This window comes from Drosophila obscura, unplaced genomic scaffold, assembly GCF_018151105.1.
Source record: "Drosophila obscura isolate BZ-5 IFL unplaced genomic scaffold, ASM1815110v1 contig_36, whole genome shotgun sequence".
Taxonomy (NCBI): Eukaryota; Metazoa; Arthropoda; class Insecta; order Diptera; family Drosophilidae; genus Drosophila; species Drosophila obscura.
Genome location: NW_024542824.1, coordinates 2,359,582 through 2,382,999, shown reverse-complemented (window position 1 = coordinate 2,382,999; position 23,418 = coordinate 2,359,582). Strand labels below are relative to the sequence as shown.

At 47.8% G+C, this 23,418-nt stretch overlaps 1 protein-coding gene across 1 annotated transcript in view; it reads right to left on the bottom strand.

Annotated features, from left to right (window-relative positions):
• Positions 1–365: 365 nt before the first annotated feature.
• The window catches only part of LOC111080887 (transcription factor hamlet), a 34,248-nt gene continuing 11,195 nt past the window's right edge, over positions 366–23,418 (bottom strand). The window contains exons 2-8 of the mRNA XM_022376730.2: positions 19,493–20,043; positions 14,961–15,098; positions 14,606–14,822; positions 9,373–9,517; positions 6,596–6,752; positions 1,702–2,643; positions 366–1,637 (exon numbers count right to left, since the gene is read on the bottom strand). Coding sequence (XP_022232422.2) covers positions 366–1,637; positions 1,702–2,643; positions 6,596–6,752; positions 9,373–9,517; positions 14,606–14,822; positions 14,961–15,098; positions 19,493–20,043 — 3,422 coding nt within the window. The remainder of the gene's footprint in view (positions 1,638–1,701; positions 2,644–6,595; positions 6,753–9,372; positions 9,518–14,605; positions 14,823–14,960; positions 15,099–19,492; positions 20,044–23,418) is intronic.

Genomic DNA, 23,418 nt, shown 5'->3' with positions numbered 1-23,418 from the left:
AAGTTTACTGAAACATGAGGCTTTCCCTTCAATCCGTTGTTATATCAGCTGTATATATTTACTGTACGCTTCACCGTCTTTTTCCATTGATTGCATAGCTAACGAATAGTTTTTCTTTTTCTTTTTTCTTTTTTCTTTCCTTTCAAACATTTTACATGGTTAAGTTTTTTTAGTTGTTGTTTTTGTTGTGTGTGTGTGTGTGTGTGTGTGTGTGTGGGAAATAGCAGCTACTTAAAGATTAAATTCCCTCTCGGAGGCACGCTTAAGTAAGAGTTTAAAGTAAGTTTTCAATGCCCTAACAATTCAACAACAACTCGGACTGCTGCCCTCCTCCTTCTCCTTCTCCTTCTCTGTGGGCCACTCCTTCAGGTGCTCACTGTAATGGCCTTGCCGCCTCCATTCGTGTTGCTGCTGTTGCTGCTGCTGTTGTTGTTTTTGTTGTTATTGTTGTTGTTGCTGTTGCTGGTATTATTGTTGCTGGCATCCTTGTCCAGATTGACGGACTGACGGGTGGACACGGACAACTGATCATCGCTGCCCGCATACTCCTCCGTATCGCCATCGGCGCCGCCCAAACTATTCGGCGTGTACATGCGATTCATGAACGTGCGAATCTCCTCGAAGTACTCGTCCCGCTCGGCCTCCGCGGAGCTGGGCGAGTCCCGGAAGTCGCCACAGCCCTCGCCGGTGCCATTGGCATCCGCCTCGTGCTTCTTCACATGCCGATCGAGATTCGTTTGCTGGCCAAAGCACCGATCGCACAGATCGCAGCGGAAGGGCCGCTCCTTGTTGTGGATGTTCCGCACGTGGCGCTGCAGGTTCGAGGAGATGCTGAAGGCACGGTCGCAGTACTTGCACGAGTACGGCTGCTCGCCCGTGTGGGTGCGCAGGTGGCGCGTGAGGTTCGCGGATCGGGGGAACACCTTGCCGCAGAACTTGCACGTGTAGCGATCCTTGGTCTTGAGGGCGCTCGGTGAGCGGCCACTGGCACTGGTGGCGTAGCGCAATGCCTCGCGAAAATTCACGGGCGGAAGCGGCCTGGTCGAGGGTGTCGAGCAGCCCTTGCCATTGGCTGCTCCTGCTGTCAGCATCGCCTCAATATTTGGCCGTCCGCCCGTTGGGCATAAAAAAGGAAACGTGCGCTGTGAGAGTCCGGCCAGGGCCCGCGATCGGTAGATCTCCTCCAGCAGCAGCGGATGCAGTGGCCGGGGACAGGCCATGGCTGCCGCCGTGGCAGCCTCAGCCGCTCCGGCGGCCACAGCCGACGCTTGCGCCGCTGCCACAGCACCCTCCGACATGCTGCTCATCTCCCCGCCCGCACTTGTGGGCGGCGATGGCGATGGGGTGGGTCCCGGCGAGGCACTCGGCGTGGGACTGCTGCCCTTGTACGACTGCCGCGAGGTGGAGGACTCGCCCGAGCTGTGGCTCTTGCGGCTCTGCTTCGTCGGCGGCTCGGCATCCTCGTCGGGCAGCAGCATCAGCGGCCACGCCGGCGATGCTGGCGACGCTGGCGGCTGAAGTTCGCGGAAGGCGGAGAAACGCTTGCGGCAAATGGACAGATCGAGTGGCAGTTCCGCGGTGGGCTTGTCCGTCGTCGAGTCCGTGGGCGGTGGCGTGCTAACGATGTCGATGGATTTCTAAAACAAAACAAAAGCTGAGATTAATCTCCGTTTGGTGGGGACTCCGCTGGGGTGGACTTACTCTGTCATCTTCGGTTTGCTGCTCATCGGGTGAGCTCTCCCGCTTGAGCTCCATTCGCTCCTCAGGCTGGAGGTCCTTCTTCGGATCTTCTGGCTCCATTTTCATAGCGCTGGACTGGACTGGCTCCTCCTCCTCCTCGTCCTCTTCGGACACCTGCAGCAGTGGCTCCGACTTGAGCTTCTTCTCGTCGGGCGTGGAGCCACGCCCCGCCTTCGCCTGATGGTGCTCCTGGTGGGGCGACTCTCCGCCCGGCTGTCTCTCCAGATCCAGGGCGAAGGGATGGTGGCGGAAGGCGGCATTGGGCGAGGTCATGGGCGGCATGCCACAGCCCATGTCCATCGGTGGCTTCGGAAAGAAGAGCGGGAAGTTGGTGGCCCGCAGGGGACTCGAGGGGAAGATCCCGGGCAGACCGTACGGCGGGAATCCTGGGAAGAACGGAGGTCCTGGGCGGAACATGAGGAAGGGATTGGGTGGCGTCGTCATGGCAGCGGCAGCGGCAGCCGCAGCAGCAGCAGCCGATGATGCAGATTCTCCCTGGGAGTCGCCCGCTGGCCCCTGGGACTGGCCGGAGGTCGAGGTGGCGTTTAGCGGATGCTGGTGGCGGCCCAGCGGCTGGTTGCGGTACGAGCCCGTGGAGTCGCAGAACTTCTTGTGCTTGGAGAGCGAGGTGACGGTGCTGAAGCTCTGGTTGCACTTGGAGCACTTGATCTGCATGCGACAGGTGGCGTGCATCCGCTTGTGGCGGCACAGATTGGAGAACTGCGTGTACGCCTTGAAGCACACCTCGCAGGCGAAGGGCTTCACCGAGGAGTGGATGTGCTGGTGCTGCTTCAGCCCCGACGAGGTCCCAAATGTCTTGCCGCACTCCGGACACGGATGACAGCGAGCGCCGACGTGGTAGGCGCGAATATGCCGCTGTAGATTCGATGAGTCCCGAAATACCTGCAAAAGCGATAGACAGAGAGAAACGATCAGATCAGAGACAAGGAATGACTACGATTGGTTGGCTTTGGGTATGGCATGGGGTATGGCATGGGAGGGAATGGTTATGGCTATGGTTATGGCTATGGTAATGGGAATGTACTCTCAAAGCTGGTAATGTGTGCGTGCCAACTCCACAATTGTTTCTGGCAGTGAAGCGTTTTGACTACTGAGCATTGATCTGGTTCCAGTTTCATTCCAAATGAAATGAAATCAAATGAAATGAAACTGAAATTAATCAATCATCTGGTCGGGTCGGGTCTTGTTCGCTGCTGGCTAAACGGATCTCGATGTGTGTGCTGTGTGCTATGCCTAGACAATGCCCTGACGACGACGCTCTCCGAGATTACGCAAAGGTAAGCAGAGCAATCCACCCACAGCCAGCAGCAGCAGCAGCCAAACACCTTCGTCAATTATTAACATCAATTGCTACAATTGTCATTGCCTGCCTGGGCAGGTCGAGCCCATCTAAACCCCTGAAGCACCCAGCAATTGTGGCTCAGGGATGGAGAAGAAAAAAAGTATTCTGTTGCCAAGTCACTGTGCAGTGTTGGATAACCAATGCAAAGCGCTGGAGTGTTGGATAGCTGAGAGTAGTGCTAGCAGCTAATTAGTAATGTAAACTGTGATCTGACACAGGGGTAGCAGATATATCTGGTGTAGAAACTCCACTTTGAACAGTCGGCAATGCAGGGCAGTGTTGGTCAATTTAATTGGAATTAAATTACCATATTTAAAGCTATAAAGAGGATATAATTTGTGCAGTCAGGCAACTGATAATTGAGCTATGAATAATTGGAAATTAACATCCAGCAAAGGTAGAAGATAATTCTTCTTAAATACGATTCTTCCCTTTTATTGTTCCTCCATTATAAGAAACAGTGACACTTGCGCTGCTCCAGTGACTTTTCGTGACTAGCCCTAGATTATGGCCGAAAATATTCGAACCCAAGCCAAGTATTTTCCATTGCTGGATGGGCAGGGGGCTGGGGGCAAAACGCAATGACAGATCGAGCCAAAGAAGAGGATGCGGGGGAGCCTGAGGGAGCAGTGTGGCATCGGCATCCAGTTTTATATATTTTTTTTTTTTATTTTGTATTTTTACCCACTTCAAACTTGATTTCGGTCAGTACAGCCAGTACAGCCAGTACAGCCGCCAGCCGCCTCCACCCGCGCTCTGGAGCTGCCTTTTTACGAAACTGTTATGCCTAATCATGCTGTCATAATGCGCTACGAATTCATATCAAACGATGATCGAGGCAGCCTTTTTTGTCTATGGCTATGACTCCGACTCCGCACTGGCACAGAGCCGCACACAAAAGGCAACGTGGAGTGGGGGAGTGGGGAGTCGGTAGAGAGGGTAGAGGGTCAGAGAGAGGCTGTAGCTGCTGCTGCTGCGGCGGCGACATACAAGAATAGCTCGTGCTATAACTACATCAAATGGATTAGATTCAACTACTCTCCAAAAAGGCGAAAAACGCCACAAAAGACAACGACAACGACGACGACGAAGACGACGTTACAACTACAACGACTATAGCGACGATGGTGTTACGGCCACAGAGGGAGGAACAGCAACAAGAGCCACAGAGCAACTCAGAGATGAAAAGCAGTCGAAGCAGCACAGCACCCGGTGGGATAGGTGTAGGTGTTTTGGCATTCGGGCAGCCGAAGCAGGAGGAGTACTCGCACTCAAGAGACGAGAGATCTAGGCAGGCGGCTGGGTTGCTGTTGCTGTTGTTGTTCCTCGTGTGGAATGCGATTGTCTTGGGTGTGGGGTGCAGAGTGCGGGACGTACAGCCAGCTCTTGCGGGAGCGTACGTGGGGTCAGTTAGGGCGTTGCCAGTGGGGTAATGCCTGAAGATGGGATCACTCTGGTAGCCTAATGGAGTTACGACTACTGGATAGAGTCTGCCATTCGCAAAGGTTGCTGGTATATAGGAAGCGTAATTAATGCCCGAAGATGAACGAAAATGAATAAGTGACCCAAAAACCTGATGGCTGTAAATGCTAAAATATTTCTACGATTTTTCCCAAGTAATGACTGAAGAAGCGGCCTGTCCAGGGCTTAATAGAGCTGCAACTTTAGTAGATATTCTTCCACTGATTCAGGCCAGAAAGATGAGTTTATCTGGAAGTTCAGAGAACTTCTCTAGTAATAGTAAATGAAGAAAATATCTGCCTTGAGCTGCAATATAGTTGCGGGCATACTATAACCAGACATTCCCCTTTCAGGTCTTTCTCTGCAGCATTCCCTTTGCCCTCTCAAGCCCCCCAGAGTCACAGCTCAACTGCCTCATCACTGGCAGGGGCTGGCAGGGGCTAAGGCTAAGCCGGACAACAAAACCTTGTAGATCCATGGCAAATCCCTTTGGAAACGCTTTAAGCTTGCTGCTTAAAACAAACAAAGCTGACAGCTGCAGAGACCCCGTTTTGGTTGGTGGCCGGCCTGTCAGGCGAGAGCCAAAGAGAGTGCCGTGCCCGGAGTCGGTAGATTTTGGACCCCAGCGAAAGTACCAGGTATGCATGCCCTTTCCCGTAAAGATCGATCATCATTTGTTTGGGCCGAGTGGCTCCCGTTTATGTCCATGTAAGAGTCGGAGTAAGAGTCGGAGTAGGAGTACAGCTGCCCAGAGGGAAGAGGGACGGACCCCTGCCACAATGCGTGCTACTTACATGCCACCGAAACAATTACAGAGCGCTAAGTAAACTAACTGTAATGCCCCCCCCCCTCCATGCGAAGGGGGTAGCGATTGAAATACCGTTCGATTTGGAAATGGAAAAAAAGGGAAAAGGGAAAAGCCAAAAGAAAGAGCCCCCAATCTGAGGCTGTAGCTGAATCTCTGTTTCTATGGCTGAGCAATGCGACCACAAGATTGTAATCAACATGCCATTAAAACATCTTTGGAAGATGTCGAAGCCCGGCAGAGTCTTCGTCGTCGGCGTCGTCGTCGTCGTCGTCTTCGTTGTCGTCGATGACAATGACGAAGTGCGACGCATGAAACGAATCGTTGCTTCGATTCGATGGATGGATGGTTGGATGATTGGACGGATGGCTGGCTGGCTGACTGGATAGATGGATGGGCTCTGACTCAAGTCCCGGGCCCTTTAATTTCGCTTTGGCATTCAAATGCAGCCAACGAAGATGAACAACACAATAAAAGAGCTTCAGCTTCAATTTCTATGTAGATCGAAGATCGAAGGGGATCGGAGACAGCCGTTGGAGAGCGGGGGGTTAACAAAGTTTGTTCATTACCATGGAGAGGTCTCTTAAGTGTTTTGGATGAGTACACGCCCTGATTTTCGTATTGCAAGCCGTAAGCCGTAAGCCGTGCCAGCGCGTGCGGCAATAGACGGTGGCCAAAGAGAGAGAGAGAGCGAGGAAGGGAAGGGGAGGGTAAGAGTCGGATTTGAACACTCTCCAAACGGTTACTTAAAAGCCAAGTTAGCGGCAAAAGCGGCAAAGCGGCGGCGGCAGCCGTTGAAGCGCCTCCGGCTATTGATCTGCTAGAAATCAAAAGTCTTTTTATGTTTTCCAGCCAGCCAGCCAGCCAGCCAGCCACCAGAGCTGATACAATAATTAATGACTGGCCGATATCGTATTGGCATGAGCCTCAAAGATGACCGAACACCGAAAAGCGAAGAGCGAAGAGTGAAGAGCGAAGACCGAAGGTTGCCGATCCCAGTAGCTGCTGTATCTGCCAGCAATTGAATGTGATCTATCTTCGAACAATACCCTGAGTATATCTTTGATCTTAGATCTCTGCAGTTGTTAGAATATTTCTGATTATCTTAAGCTGGCTACAAAACCAGTGAGGGTAGATGGTAGCTGGCAGATATATCCACACTTGGTTCAGATGATTCAGTAACACTTTTAATAGTGCTCCTAAATTGAAGTGGGGTCTTGACTTACCTTGCTACAATTCTCGCAGGAATATTTGCGTATATTATTGTGGGATATTGCCTCGTGTTTGATCAGCAAAGGACGATTGCTGAAGCGCTGCGAGCAGAGTTTGCATGGGAATTCGTCCTGCTTGAAATGATGGGCGCCCACCAGATGATCGTCCAGGCTGCAATTAAATTGGGCACAAAAATAATACACAAAATTAGTCTAAAAGGAAAAATTGAGAGGTAAGGCAAGTGCGTGGGGGGCTTGGCATTCCCTTAGTAAGTCTCTTGTCTCTTGTCGGTTCTTTCTTATCTGACTAACTGTCATCAGCAAATGAAATTAGCATTGTGACATTTTGGGGGGCTTTGGGCTTTGCTTTGAGAGCTGCTAGCTGCTGGCTGCTAGCTGCTGGCTGCTAGCTGCTGGCTGCTTGCTGCTGCTTCCCAATCGCCGTTCTCAATCAGAGTCATGTGCGGCAGTTCACACGCCCCGAGGCGCCTTTGTTTGTTGTCCCAACTGGGAGAGAGTACGCCCCCCGCGCGACTCCACGCGGGCGTCAATTAGTCAAATGATGTTCAATATTTAATATGCTTCGAGATGATAAGAGATCTGGGTACGGGTACCGGCAACAGCTGCGGCCAATGAGGGGACGACGGGACTCTGTGTGCAGAGTCCTTGCAGAGCTTTGCTGGTGATTCCTATCGCATGGGGCGTGTGTGTGTGTGTGTTTGTGTGTGTGTGTGTGGGTGGGTGGAGCAATGTCGACAAGAGGCGGCAACGATTTTCCCTTTATTCTTTTTTTTTTGTATTTTTTTTTTTTTGTCATCGTCATGGAAGAGTTGACGATATAGTCAGGACAGTCCGCAGTTCCATTGCCATCCCAAAACCCTCGCTCAATCCCAATCCCAATCCCTGCCTGGCTGCACTTGAAGTGTGGGCGTTTGTTTGGCTTACAACAATAGGTGGAGAGTGCAGAGAGGGCGATGGAGAGAGGAGGGGGAGACTGTGTGCATGTTCGACATCAGATAAATCGGCCAAAAGGCTGGGGCGAGCGTGGACACGCAGACATTGCGGGCATAGCTTCTCCTTTCCATCATTCGGGACGGTCTCTCTGCTCTCTGCTCTCTCTCTCTCTCTCTCTCTCTCCTCATGTAAAATTCAATAAATCACACATATAGCAGTGAGGGGTACTCTCTCCCACCCACTCTGCGCCCTGGCGCGCTGTAACGGCAGGGGAAATGGAAAACTTGCATATACTAGCAGTACCAGTTTCCCTGCCACCCACCCACCTCCCTCCTCCCTCACTATCTCGCAGCCAAAGCCCAAATCAAAGCTCGCTTTTAGCACTTCAACTTGAGCACACACACACACACACACACACATTTATCTATATATCTGCAGATATATACCAACAGATAATACATATGTGTATATACTCCCACTCCCATGTGTGTCTGTGTGCTATAGAAATGTCATTTGCGTGTTGCTCTGCTCTACATGTTGTTGCTGTTGCTGTTGTTGTTGTTGTTGTTCATTTATTTATTACAACGCAAAACATTTGTAAATATTGGAACAAAACTTTTGCATTAAGTACTTGTCCGGCAAGTGGCTGTTGTCCCGTAGCCACTAAATGGCCAGATGATTGGGCCACTCAAGTGATGGACTACTGTTTGGAGGGGGGGCAGGGACAGGGACATACTCAGGCAAGGGTCGCTTTAGAATGGGATTTACGTTACTCTATTTTAGCACTTGTGGCAGATATTTATCCTTAGATATTTTTCCTTCTATTCTGTATTAGCCTCGTTATTATAGTCACTTTTTCTTTAGTAAATTTTATATTATGTTCCACCGTTTGCCATCCCACATTTTTTGCCTAGACTTTCTTGTGCCTGCACCCTCGTACTTTCTAAATCTTTTAGCTTTGAAGCCCGAACCTTCATACGAGTATGTGGTTATATCTACTTCTAAACCCCCAAAATAAAAGCTACAAAAAAACGAGCAAAAATAGCTAAAAACTAAAATTAAGCCAACTAGCAATGAGCAAACCCGAACGCACCAATGCAGGCCAGGCATTAAACTTCAGTTAACACCTAAGGATTGCACATTTGGGCCCATAAAAAACCAATCATGAAACGGGCCAAGCCGAACCCCAAAAGCCGGCCACAAATCAAGACCAAGACCATTTCAATACATTTTCATTACGTTTGATTTGCACCCGAAAGCCTGCCTTGCGAGCGTACTCTCACTTTCTGTGCAGAGTGTCCAGTTCCACTTCCAGTTGCAGCTCCAGTCCAGATTCGAGTCGCTCTTTAATGGCACTTTTATTGGCCGCACTGTTTATCGCCATCAAGTTTTAATTAAGATCTCCCCAGATCGCCGGCATCGGGCGGCATACAGCAGATCACAGAGCAAAGCATTTAGCAACATTTGGGGAATACTTTGTACGGTTTTCTGGTTTAGTTTCTTATTCTTGTCAGATATTTTATGAGCTCGTTGCGCACCCATAATTCTTATTTGGGGGTAAGTTGGAAGCTAATTGGTGGCTTGTTTTTTGGCGGCGGTCTGGGCTTTCAAAAATTTGATTTAGATTATTGCCGATGCTGTGGCTGGGCCAGTGCCAGTGCCAGTGGCTGTGGCTGTTTAAATGCCAAAGCAATTTACACAGATGCACAGACATTCTCCCACAAAAACAAAAGCAACAAAACGAAGCAAAACGAAGCGAAGCGAAGATTGCGAATCAGTGGGGGGAGTGGGTGATGGTCTCTAGGGGCGCGGACAGGGGGTATGCTATGTTCACTCACCGTTCTAAATCCGGATAGACTTTATCACAGACCTCACAGCGTATGTCGAAACCGTTCTCGTCGTCTGTGAAATCAATATCGCCTTGACTGATCAGCGATGAGTTTTTCTTATCTTTGGAGAATTCGTCACCACTGTACAGGGAACCTGAGGGAGCAGAAAAAACGAGAGAAAACAAAAACAATTAGGATTGATCACATATAATATTAAGCAGATAAATCTCAGAGTTCACATCGCACATCAACACTCACACGATCACACGATCACACGATCTTCTTTATTTGGGTTTATTTGATTTGATTTATATGTCTAGGATGCTGCACTCTTTTTTGATTGTTTAGCAGGGGTCAGCACTTGACACAACCGTTCGGTTTCGCGTTTGAGGAACAAGTGTGTCGCTGCAGGAGCATAATGCCGACGAGCTAATGTTTTGTTTGCCCGCTAACAATCTGCGGAAGGACCTGCTGCTAGCCGCTAGCCACTAGCCGCTGGCCTGGCTGTCCCGATGAACGAACGCACTGACATATGACCAACCCTCCCACCCTCTCAGCCACAACACACACATACACCAGGGCAAACACGCAAACACTTAACACAAAATTGGTAGCAGAGACAGAGGCAGAAGCAGAAGCAGAGACAGAGGCAGAGACAGAGAGAGACCAAATCGTGTGTGCACTCATATATAGCACTCGCATAGCTTGACGTTGAATAGATAATTGTCCCGAATGCGAGGTAAATACGAGCAAGGTGAGGTAAGGTAAGGTCTAAGGGCAGGCCAAGGCAGGAGCACCCCTCTACCACGAGTGCTACATACTACCAAAAGGCTACTACTTACTAACTTGGCCAACTCCTGACGGCAGGCCGACACACGATGACAATTCCAAGGGGAAATGACTATTAAAGGTTGAGGCGGAGTGGAGGAGTTCATGGGGTGGACTTTGGACTGGGCATTGGACTACCACCAGGTGACAGAGCAGCAGCAGCAGCAGTGGCAGCAGCAGCAGCAGTGTCAGTGGCAGTGCTAAGGGATGATGGCGATGACCAAAGATTATGCATGCAAACACATCCAAAGGGTCACCGGTCACCCCCTTGGGTCGCAGATCGGTTCCGTTGGACTGATTTCGTTTCAAAAGTCATATAGCACCTTCCATACACACACGAAACGAAAAACTTTCGCTCGGTGCATGGTGCACGGTGCACAGGTGTTGCCTCTCAAGGCAGCCCACACTCCCTCCCCCTACAGCTATCTCCCTGGGGGTGAGTGCTGCTGCCACCACACCACCCCCCTACCCTTGGCCAACATGATGAATATATATGGCTCTGGCTCTGACTCTGACTCTGGCTCTAGCTCTGGCTTTGATGTAATTGCTGTTTGGGTCAAAAGTTAATTTTTCAGCGTGTGCAATATGGTCAGAGAGGGCACACCAGCCAGCACCACTGGCGTCGTTAGAAGATTCCCACGTACGAGGAGTAGTGAGGAATATCTCCTTGAGGCCCTGCACTTGAACTTAGAGCTGGCCACCTTATGGCCCGCTATTGTCGGGTGGGTAGCGTGGGATAGCACAGCCTTAGCGGGTGGGGTGGGCGAATGGGCAGGCGCACACCCTTAGGGGGTGGAGTAGGCATTGCAGTAGGAGTAGATCCTACGACAGATGGTGCGCTCTAGGCGCCGAAGGGTTCGCCCTTGGGAAAAGTTTCTTTTGGGAATGTTTTGCACCAAAGATCTGGCATGATGCATTCGAAGAGAAACCGAGGAAAACTCTTTTAAAAATGTTTTGGAAAGGAGAGAGAGCGTCTGAGACTTTTCTGCAATCAAATCGAGAAGATTATGGATATTTTAGTTCGGAATTTAGTTCGGTTTTAGCTGGGAGTACTCATTCATCGCATGTAGAATGTTTGGGAGTCGTCCTTTGGGCCACATGGATATCTGGGCACTTTAAGAGGGACTTTGCCAAGTTCTTGTACCCATTAAAAACATTTTGGACACTTCATTTCGAGTGAAAATCATTAGGTTTTAGATTCTTTGGTACCTTACCCCCACTTAATACCAGAATTTTTCTTCCATTTATCAAATTTCCTTGCTTCGTTTAGCTCCCTGATGCACCCTTTCCACTCTCATCGTCAATTCCTTATCACTTAACAATTGCCCTGCCCCCGTGTCACAGTGTGCCTGCAACAATCCTTTCACGCCTTTCACCAGATCTCTCACCCTCTCCCCCCCCCTCCGCCCAAATCTATCTATCACTCTCCTCAAACAGCTGCTGTCGCTCTGCAAGCGGACAGATTGATTTACTCGCCCAACACGGCTGACAATTCAATGGATCTATTGTCGGTTCGGGCTCGGGTTGGTGCTGCTTCAGGTTTTAGGACTGAGCGTATCAGGATGCGGCATACAGAGGAAACAGATGAAGTATCGTATCGCATAGGTGTTTGGGGCAGCAGCAGGGAGTAAAAACTCTTTGACATGCCAATTACATATCACAGAAGCTGCCAGTAGCTGCCTGGCTGCCTGGTTGCCAAGTGCCACCGGCTGACCCTGAAATGAAGTTTGTACAGGGGCTCGCAGCACGGAGACGGAGCTCGGAGCTCGGAGGAGGGGGCGTGTTCCTAGTTAAACGGAAGCCAAAACTGTTGACAAATGATTGATTGAATTATTTACACCTTACAACTTGCGCCGGTTGCTGCTTGTGGCGCGTTGTTGCTGCTGCTGCTGCTGCAAAATCAAAAGTTAGATCCGCCTGCTAATCGATTTGGCACCAACAAAAAGCAACAATCCATAAAAAAAAGGGTTAGGTCCCCCTCAGTTGTGTGTGTGTGTGTCTATAAAAAAAAAGTAGCACTCCTAATGATGCCCAAATTGACACACGATGATCATTTAGCCGAAGACGCGACACGAGACAAGCCAGAGGTTTTTATTTTTTGATTTCAATTTTCGATTTCTGTTCGCTGTTGTTGTCGGCTCATTAATCATCCATCAGCTTTGCTGGCGACAATGTGTCAATCTGTACGAGTATCCGAGTATCCGAGTATCCCAGTATATGTATCTGTATCTGTATCCCCCCCCGTCCGTTTGTGTCTCTCAGAGTTAGTTCGTTTATGGGCTTGGTTTTGGTGCTCTTTGGCGTGTGTTCTGCCACCAGATACCACATACGAATCTATCTAAATGTGACGCCTGCTGTCCATAGTCCATGGGTCCATAGTTTGTAGTTTGTAGCTGGTTCCATTGTTTGATTGGTCGATTGAAGACTTGCCGCGACTTAAGCCGAAAGCCATCTCAAAAGTGTCTTTAGATATACTCCGTCTGTATGTGTATTTTGGGGAATGGGAATGGTTTTCGTTCTGCTTTTCGGGGCATGGGGAGAGTCAAGGTTTGGTCAGAGTTGACATATTTGTGGGTTGGTTGGTTGGTTGGTTGGTGGCAATGCTTTTTGGGGAATGGTTTTTTGTTTGAAGAGTCAAGGAAATGAAAAGGCAAACTGTTTTAAAAGTTTTCATTGAATTGAAGTCTGCATATTCGTTTGATTTATGAGGTATATCATTTACGGAAGTCCTTGACAATTTTCAAAGGCACCAGCATGCATGGGATGTACAATATAAATAGCTATCGGAACTATTTCTGCCTTTGATACGATCTTTGAATGGAGATCTCTACGGATACCTTAATTTTCTTTCAAAAGTGGCGGGTAACGCAGACTCTGAGGTTCGAAAAATATAATTAAGTTTAAAAGGTATTTTTGTATCTCTTAATATGTTTCTCTTGCAAATAAATTTGTATTTCTTTCCCATGCTTTGCTGCATAATTGTTTCCCTTTCAAAATGCCTATCCCATCCCACTCCTCCCAAAAACATTTGCATTTTCCCGCCTGAAAATTCCCATAGTCGACAGACAGAACAGAACCTTCATTATATATTCCAAAACACACAGAAATGTAACGGTCGAAAGTAGACGAAAAAGAAACCCCTACCAGCGCGATCTTTTGGTACCGTTTCAACCGCACTCCTCCTTGCCACCTCTTGTCGTGTCGCGGTGCCACCCCCGTGCTGCACAACGATCGCTGGCTGTTACTTATCCTTGTGCCTTGTGCCTTGCCTCTACACCCATACACCCATCTGGTGGGCACAAGGACCTTGTCTTCTGGCATGAATTTCCCTGCTGCTGCTCAGCAGACCATGAGCCAAGAGAAAACTTGTCCGAAAATACGTTAAAAAAAAGTAAAGTCAAACGGGTAGTCGGAGCGGAGTCCTTCCGCCCGATTCACAGGTGTCCGTTGGGAAAAGCAGCGAGGAGCGAGCAGGGAGCAGGAGGGGAGTGGAAGCTCTGTTTAGGGTTAGGGTTCGGGCGAGTGGTTTTGACAGGACTGTGACTTAGTCCCTGACTTTGGCTGGGACTGGGACTGCGACTGCGACTGGCAGTGAGTTTCTGTTTAATTGAAAAAATGTTCAAATATGGCAAAAGCAACTATGATCTGCAGATAAGCCCACGGACAGGCGGCATATGGAAATGTCCATTAAATTCATTAAATATTCAAATTTTAAGCTGACTCCTCGAATGCAAAATATGAGATTTAAATGTCCGATAAACAGGAAAGAGTGTGAAAAGACGGGGAACAATGGGCAGTGGAAGGCATATAGCCAAATGAGCCATGGCCATAAATCCCACATGTTTATAATCAAACACGCCTCAAAAACCCAGGGGGGATGGGATGCATTGGCTGCGCGGGTTCCATGGGTTGCGAGGCCTGCACGGGATTAGGCTTAAATTGAGCGTGTGCCATTTTGACGCGCAATGCGTATCGCTAACATCATCTTCCGCTCTCTGCCGTAGCCCTTTGTTTGATGATGGATCTCTAATGAAATTATCAAACATTTTAATAACAAATGAAAACATGTGCGGTTGCCTTATATTGCATGGGCGCATGCGCAACACACACAGGAACAGGCACAGGCACAGATACAGGAAGGGTGCTAGCTACACACGCAATAATAGGGGTGGAAGCAAAATAGGGAAGCTGTACGTCTGTGTGCACCCTCATAAGCTGTCGTCGGGTGCTGCTGCTGCTGCTGCTGCTGCTACTGTTCGAGGGGATCAGATTGCAGGATCTACCATTGCCGCTCGTGCCACAGACCGACATCTCTGTTAATTGCCCTTCGCACCACCACACACGCACACACACAGCTGTATGTATCATACTTATTGGACACACCAGCATCACATACATACTGTATAGCACTCACCATTATCTCGATCGCTCCGATCATCGCTGGGTAATGAACTCCCCCCGCCACTGGTGGCACCCGAGGCGACTGCTGCCGCTGCTGCGGCGGCTGCTGCTGCCGCCAGGATACCGCCGCTGGCCATAAAGTTGTCATTGATCTGGTACGGTGTCTTGGGACGGCCATCCACTACCATTTCACTGCCTGCATTGATATACCGATTCGTTTCGTACCACAACTGAAAAGGGGCGAGAGCAAAAAACGACACAAAAAATGCATTTGATAATTGTAAAAAATTGTCCCAAAAATTAGTGAGCCAGACTGCAGGCAGGCAGGCAGGCAGGCACGTGGCCAATGCAGTTGTGGTGGTACTCACACAGCCGCCCATTATGTAATTGTGTAAATTAGCCTCTTCGATGCACTCGATATCCTTCACGGAGCGGATTTTCTTCAGCCACGTCGACACGTCCGATGTGGGCTCGAGCCAGCCATTAAAGTTGGGTCCAGCATGGGCCTGCATAAAGAGATTTTCAAAATGAAAAATTGATATTAAATTTATATATTTTTTAATGATCTTTTATGATTTTTATCAAAATTTAATGAACAATTCTGTAAGGTACAGCTGCCGCCATCTATGGTGGTAGCTGGGCAAACTGTGCTATTTAGCACACATTGTCTTGGCTTAGCCAATGCACAAACCAACGCAGCTGTTATACTGCGGGCAATGTAGATATTGCTACATGTAGAATGTAAGTTAAGAGGATAAAATAAATTAAAATAATTTATTTAAATGTTTGCGTTTTGAAGGTATTTTCAAATAGGGAAAAATACAACAAATAAGCTTTAATTAAAAGCTCAATTAAAAGCTCTTCTTAAATTTTTACCAGTTAAATATTTAATTAATGCCAGCTAAATTTAAAAAAAAAATCAAAACAATTTTAAAATGTAATTTTTACTGTAAAACTGTGGAAAAAAAGATTTACTTAAGTAAAAGTACGATTGCTACTAAAATTTTAAAAGGTTGCCTATATATATAAAAAAAAAGCATTAATTTGTGGCTATTTTTGATGCTATTTTTCTCAAAGAAAATTCCTGAAGAAGTCTGTTCCTTCAGTCGATAACTTTTACAGCTTGTCAGCCCCCTTTTAAGACCACTAATAATTTAACCATCTTTTACGACCCATTATTCACATTATTCACACATAAAACGAACGCAGCAAGACGTCTTCAACGACTTTGCCATTGCCGCCCTCAAGTCTGCCCACAACATCAAGGTCAATTACTGCACAGTATGAGGAGGGGTCGGGGGCAAATGCAGCAACATAAGAAAACAAAACAAAAAAACCGCCGACGGTTTTTGTATACAAAATAAAAGCAGCGGCGCCAATTGCAGCAAGCGAAAAGCCACGCAAAAAAGGCAGCTAAAATACGCATAATTTAAACAAATCGTTTACTGTGGCTCGACGGCGGCGGCGGCGGCTCGGCTGCCAATGGGAAAACTACCTTAGACGTTGTGACGCCAAAAGTTCGGTCGGGGGATAAATAACAACAGAAACCACACACGCAAAATCTCAAATCAAAATCGAACAAGAAGAAAAATACAGGCCATGAAAGTCGATGGTGAAGATACACTAGCAGCGCATATATCCGAGTGGGAGTGGAAGTATCAATTACTGTTGAAATATTTCACAAATCTGTATTCGTAAAAAATATTTATTTTTATTTGCTGTTCTCAATTGAACTTCTGGAAAATCGATTCAAAAGTTGAATGGGTATGAGGTCAGATATTGGTATCATTGGAAATTATAAGGAATTCCACAGATATATGAGTTTTGGTGGGATTATAGATGTTTTCTAGTCTGTGCATTTCTCAAAGATTTCCATATAGTAAAACTGTAATTTAACTTGTTGTTACCATAATTTTTCAAGCAACTTTGAGGAATCAGGAATAAATCTTTTTTTTGCTTCCTTTTCAATAAGGTCTAAAATGCAATCAAAAGTCGTAATACCTTCCCCACAAAAGTGTAAATCAAACCAAAAACCACAATTGTTGTTGACTGAATGACTTTGCGTATGCGCAACGTTGAAGCCGCCGCCGCTGCAACCACAGCCGCAGCCACCGTTGTCGTCGCAGAAGCAGCAGCCGCAGCCGCAGCCGAAGCCGAAGCCGCCGCCGTCAGCCTCTTGTCTATCAAGTCATTTGGAAAAACGGCATTTTACAGTTTATTATTAAGTGGTATGCACTGTGTGTGTGTGTGTGTGTGAGTGCCTCGATGAGTGGGAGAGTCTGGAGTGTGGAGTGTATGTGTGTGTACAAGAGAGAGCATGGCGAGCAGCAGGCGAGGCTGCTGCCATACATACATATGTGATGCACGCTCCAAAAATTAAGTTAACAACGTTTCAAGTGGCCCCTTGCCCCGTGGCTTATGCAGGGAAAATATATACATATACCAGCAACAACAACAACAAATTATATAGAAATAAACTTTATATTTGAAGGAGATGCGGCTCTGTAAAAAGGGGGGGTGTGGCAGTGGTTTGTGGGCGGGGCAGAGGCAGTGGCAGACCTCAAGAGGTTCGTCAAACAAGTAGGTTGCCACCGTCTGCGTTTGATGTGGCAGAAGGACAGAAGTTGCAGAAGTTATAGTTGCAAAAAATAAATATGCAATATAATTGGAAGGAAAAGGGTTGGGCGATTTGTTAGGCATGCAATGAGAGATGGAATAGGAGATACTTGAAGCATGGGAATTAGAGGCATAAGGAAGTGCTATGATGGTTAAAAACAGATGCAGCATAGAGCTAAGAAGGATAAACGATAATTTCGAATAAATTGTACAACAAAGAATCTTTCAACAGTGTAATGACCGAGAATAGGTCATTTTTGAATATGTTTTATGAGTAATACGAATAAAAACAAGACATTGAGAGATGTATTTATGAGGTTCTCTATTGCCCTTTACCTTGCAATTTCTATTTTTTCTATTTAAATTTTCTCCCATATTTGCTAATAAGGGACATAGATAAATCTCCCGCAGGCTCTCACATTTGTGACTTTACACCCAGTCTACCTAAAGTGAATACTTCTGCCCGTGCTAATCTAGCTCTCTATCAAGTTCTCATTGGCAAGTAGCCTTCAAAAGTTCCCCAACAGCTGCTTCAGCCCAAGCAGCCATCAGCAGAACACAGATTTAAATCAGATATGTGAGATCGTCTCAAGACTCGAACAGAATTGTACACAGTCTTTACGGCAAACTCACATGTCCAGCAGCAACGGAAACTGCAACACGAGACAGCCACTAAAAAAAAAAGATGCAATCATTGGAATCCTCATGGGTGGATATTTGTACGCAGGATCCATAACAAGACTATATGCCATGCCAATGATTATTGCAGTGCAAACTGCTGACAATTGCTCTGGGGCTTATACACAAACAGTTCCACACAGTGTGCCGTGTGTTTGTTCGGCTATAATCCCCGGGCAGGCATCACACATGTCCTCGCTGCCTATTCATAACTTTATTAAAAAGGAGGCCACAGCCACCGATGAGAGAAGATGGAGAGGAGAGGCAGCAAAACATGACACAGTCAATGGGCAAGAAAAATATTTACGCGCCAGAGATAATCTCAAAGTGTTGGGTTCACACACCGCACACAGATCGCATAGAGGAGAGGCGAGGAGAACTGGCTTCGAATTGCCAGCGATCTATGAGGATAGAGGATCTGGCATCGAGGATCGGATCAGCAATGGGAACGGTAGCAGATAGACAGAGAGACAGAGAAAGAGACACGGCCAATGTATCTGTCAAAACGGAAATGTGAACGGGAAAAGTGCGCTTGATTTGAGGATCATCCAGAAATAAAAGGCTGTTCGAAAGGAAAGGGACCAGACCAGACCAGACCAGCTCAGATCAGTACAATTCCGTTTCAGTTCTGTTTTTCGTTTATTTTTGCAATTTTCAGTGGCTCGAGTGGCAAATACCTGAATGACAGACACACACACTCGTATCGCGGAGGTAGGCGAAAGATCCCTTTTTCGGCTACAAATTGTCAACAGGACTAGGCGCGATAATTTGATTGGATTGTCTGTCAGGGACAGATATAGAGACAGTGAGGAGCGGTGAGCAGAGGAGAGGAGAGGGGATCAGGGGCGCAAAAGTGTCAGTTGACTGACTGACTGACAATCAATCGAAGGGTTCCGTACATCGTGACGACTCAATGGTGCGCCCAGCACAGGGACAGGGACAGGGACAGCTACCCAGGACTCGTGAGGCCTAATTGGAATCATCAGCCGGCCTCAACTTAAGCCTCATTTAGGGTACACTTTGTGGATTTTCGTCCTGGTTGCATGCCTCATCGAGTCCCAGTCCTCGGGCGCTCGGCAGGAAGGAAGGTAAATTAGCTCTGGCCAGGGATTAGGCGCATTTGACTGACAATTGATACCAGCCCCGCGGCTCTGCTAATCAAATCTTTTTCCAATCGTTTGATTTTCTATAGAAAAGCACCCAAAAAAAAGATATTCATTTCGGTTGCAATTTTTGTGCAATTTTCGCACATAAAAATGGGCTCTGATGGGATTAAATTTCCCCCGGAAAAAAGTAAAATGCGGAAATTTGAGTAGGCCAAAATGCGAGCACATGCGAAAGGCTTAAGGTCCGTTTTTGGTGATAAATGTTGCAACGTATTCGTAGATGGGGGATGTCAGGCAATGGCTGTGTGAAAGGACATTTTTGTGGTGGAAAACTGCAGAGAATTTGGTTTAATTTTTGGGAATATTTTCTCATAGTTTGAACGCGACTGAAGTAGCAGTTAAATAAACATAAGGCATTGCCATTTTTTAGTTGCCATTGCATTGCCATTTTTAAGTCTAGTCTAAAGTAAAAGAATATATCTCGGGGGGGTAGCACTCACCTTCCATGCCAGCTGAGGATCGTTGGGCTGATGGCAGATTTTTACGGGGAAGGGCCCGTAGCGAGTGCCACGCTGCAGATGCGTCTTGGCGTAGACGCCACTATCACGGATATCCAGATCACAGACAGGTTCACGCCGGCGGGCCCACTCCTGTAGGAGCTGCTCCGCCTGGGCCTGGTCGTTGAAGAAATGCTCCATGCTGGAGGCTGCTGAGGAGGCGCCAGCCAGCGGCAACGTGGGAGGCGGTGGCTGTTGCCGCTGCTGTTGAAGTTGGTGGTGCTGCTGCTGATGCTGTTCTTGTGGGTGGTGCTGCAGGTGCTGCTGGTGCTGCTGCTGATGCTCCAGCGGTGGCGAGGCGGCTGCCGAGGAGGTGGCAGGCGTCTGTGGCAGGTGGTGGCGACTGGCAAAAGCGGAGGAGTCCTCGGCGGGTAGCTGCGTGTGATCCGGCAGGGGACCAAAGGCCGGAGCCCGCGTGCTGAGATCCAGATGATGGTGATGATGGTGGTGATGGTGGCGCACAACACTCGGATCGTAGTCGTCGCCGTTAGAGCCTGTGTGGGGGAAGAGATACAGATACAGATACAGATTAGAGGTAGCTGTGGCGGAGCACTCAATCGAGTAGCTGGGGTAATCCTAATCAGCAGTTGCCTGTCATGTCAGTCAGGCCCGAAATATAATAGATACGGATAGAGGCAACTCCAATCGTTTCCCCCTTTCCATTTCGAACTATCTCTGTGGGTGATTTTGCAATTGGTCGCACAGTGCAGTCCAGTCACCCAAATGATTGACAGCCTCACGCAGAACGAAAGACAGAATTAGAAGTCGAAGTAGAAGTCGAAGTCGAAGTAGAAGTAGACAAGTGGCACAAGTACAAGAAGCCTATCATCAGCACTCACTCACTCAGTCAGTCACTCGTTCAATTGCTATCATCCATTGTCCATCGTCCATCGTGGAGTACTACTATCTCCAACACAAAAACATGTGTCTTATTAGTGCTCAATAAGGGGTTGGGGAATGTGGTGGGGGTAGGGGAGAGTACTATCGAAGAGTGCTATAAGGTGGCTCACATTCACCTGAAAACGTCTCGGATTACACGGCAACTTGAGCAAATAGCATCTGGATAAATAACAATCGAAAGTATTCCAAATATTCCAAACAGAAGCGTTCCTTGGGGTATGAAATTACACAAATTTATTTGCTGCTGCTATCCAAGTAAGAACTCTTCAACGATTTATGTGACTTGTCTGACATTTGCTTGATGACTGAATAGATAGAAAGCTCGGCCAATAGACGAGACATTGAACATCCAAATGACAGTAAAGTCAAGGAGGACTTGATGGCAAAAGGAGTGCTAATCGGAGGATGATTATGCATATAATTAATCGATTAAAAAGACAATCCAATGACAGTTAATTCAAGGGTAGCTAAAGGCAAGAAATTCCCCCATTAAGTCACATAAATAAATTCCAGCCGAACGATAACTAACAAGACACGCACAAATTACCCGTCGATTATTGATATTTGTTTTACTACTTGTTCTGTTCTGTTCTGTTGTGCTGTGTGCTGTGTTCTGTGTTCTGTATTATCTGGTATCTGTTGGTGGTGTTGTTTGCTGTTAAGGTTCTTGTCTTGTCCATCCACCTTGTTCGAACACTTGAAACTAAATCGTAATTTGAGCTGTTAGACAAAATATGACAACGCGTCCACGCGATAACAAATAGAACCAAGAACCAAGAGAACCGAGAGGCGAGTGCCGAGAACCGCGAACCGAAACGATACGACCACATTACTGGTCGGTCTGTCTGTGCCCAGTCAATGGTCAACAGCAACGGCAACAGCGGGATGATAAGTATCGGCCATATAAATGAGCCACAGAGGCCGGAGCATGGCAAACAGTTCGGTGGAATACAATGGGCCGTTGGTCAGGCGGATGCTTTGCGGTAACCTGCCGCACATTTCGCACATCCTTCAGGATCCTGTGGCACACTCTATTTGAAGAGCATCCTGGGGGTACGGGTATCAGTGTCTGACACCGTCCAGCGAAATGCTTTTGAAGTGCCCCTCAAGAGCCGCACCCTCGCCTGCCTGTCTGTTCTCGCACCTACTCAAGGGTACTCATCTCTAAGTCCCTTGCCGCCCACCCACATCCAGCATGGCTTTGCTTTAGTTTGCTTTGCTTTTGTTTACTTGACAACTCAATTGTGTTGTTCGGTGATTAGTTTGTTTCTCTTTCGGGCTGGTTGCAATTCAATTATTCACTTTTACTTAAGCACAAGTGTTTTCCCTTTTGTTTTGCGGGGAGTTTGCTACACGGCTCGTCCCTGAGCTAATTTTGTTTTTTAGGTAATCACATTTGGCTGATAAAACCTGGCCGTAAATGGTTAATTGCAACTGCGACTTGATAAGGCGCCACAGCCACAGCCAAAGCCAAAGCAGGTAGGTAGGGATAGACTTTAATGGAATGGCATTAACTTTGGGGCCAATGCCTTCCAAAGGGCTGCACGAGCCAAAGATGTTCTTTGCTGTTCTTGCCTGCACTTGAACTAAGCCCGAACAATCTTATCTGCGGCGTGCTTTTATTTGGAAAGAGAAAGTCCAAGAGTGAATCAATCGATGGGACATCTATTGGGCACTTGGCTCACTGGTTTACTCATCAGCGATTGTTCCGCACTCCAAGCACACAATAGATAGAGTTCCGCTTAGATCTGAATCACTTTGTTCGACTGGGCGGGCAGCCTTCTCCCAATTGTTGCTCCGGCTTTGGCCAGAATTCACAGACTGAATCGCAGGGTGAATCCGGGCATAGCCCTTCAGATGTACATAGTACTTGGCTTTTCCCTTTAAATCCCGGATACCAGATACAACTGCCGGCTGGAAGCGTGGAACCAACCTGATATGACATATCGATCGAACAGCATGATTCCGTTTATAGATTTCACTTGTAATTATCACAATATCAACAATACTTTTTTTCATAACACACGTCGCGACATGGCCCACACACAACCACACACACGGACACACACACCGGAGAGGAGAGGAGAAAAGAGGAGAGTAGACGCGAATGGTAGGCTTTCGTTTTTTTTCCCACTAAACTGCAGTTTATATTGAGGTTTTCTTTGCGTTTTTCTTAGGTATTTGTCTGGTTTGATTGGGGTTTGATTGGGGTTTGATTTGGGTGGATCGTCTTTATCTGCCGGTTGTCTTCGCAATACTGACTGCGAGTACCACGAACGGATACGCAACGGATAGCGAAAATAAAAATGTACTCGCACGGATGGAAAATTAAACGTTGACTGCGACGGCAACGGCGACGGCAACGGCAACTGCGACAGCAACTGCGACAGCGACGACGACAGACTGTGATTCCGATTGCGAGCGAGCGCCGCAACGAACTGAATTGACTAGAGGTGATGATGGGTATGGTTTGAGGTCTCTGAGGTCTGACGACTGACGACTGTGTCCGGGGTCTCGTCCCGTCGCTGCTTTCCGGACAAATGGGAATTTTCGTGCCAGTGCAGTGGCAGGGTGTCGTCGGTCGGGCATCTCTTTTTGGTTGGTTGTTTTGTGCTGTGTTTGGCATGGTGGTGGTGGTTCCATCCTCAGCATCAGCATCATCATCATCACCAACATGCTCTCATCCCATGATCGGGAGGACCGATGATGACTGTGTATCTGTGTATCTTCCCCCTGGCAAACAGCAGGGGATGAAAAGGAGAGCGAGAGAGGGCACACACACACACACAGAGCAGCAGCAGCAGCAACAGCAGCCGCAGAGAGAGAGAATCTCTTACCCTCTGATTTGCCTCTCTCGGAGATGATTCTCTCTCTCTCTCTCTGTGCACTCTCTCACTCGCTCTCTCTGCCTGGGAATCTGTGTCAGTTTCGTATAGGACCACAATCATTATTATTATCTCAGAACTTGG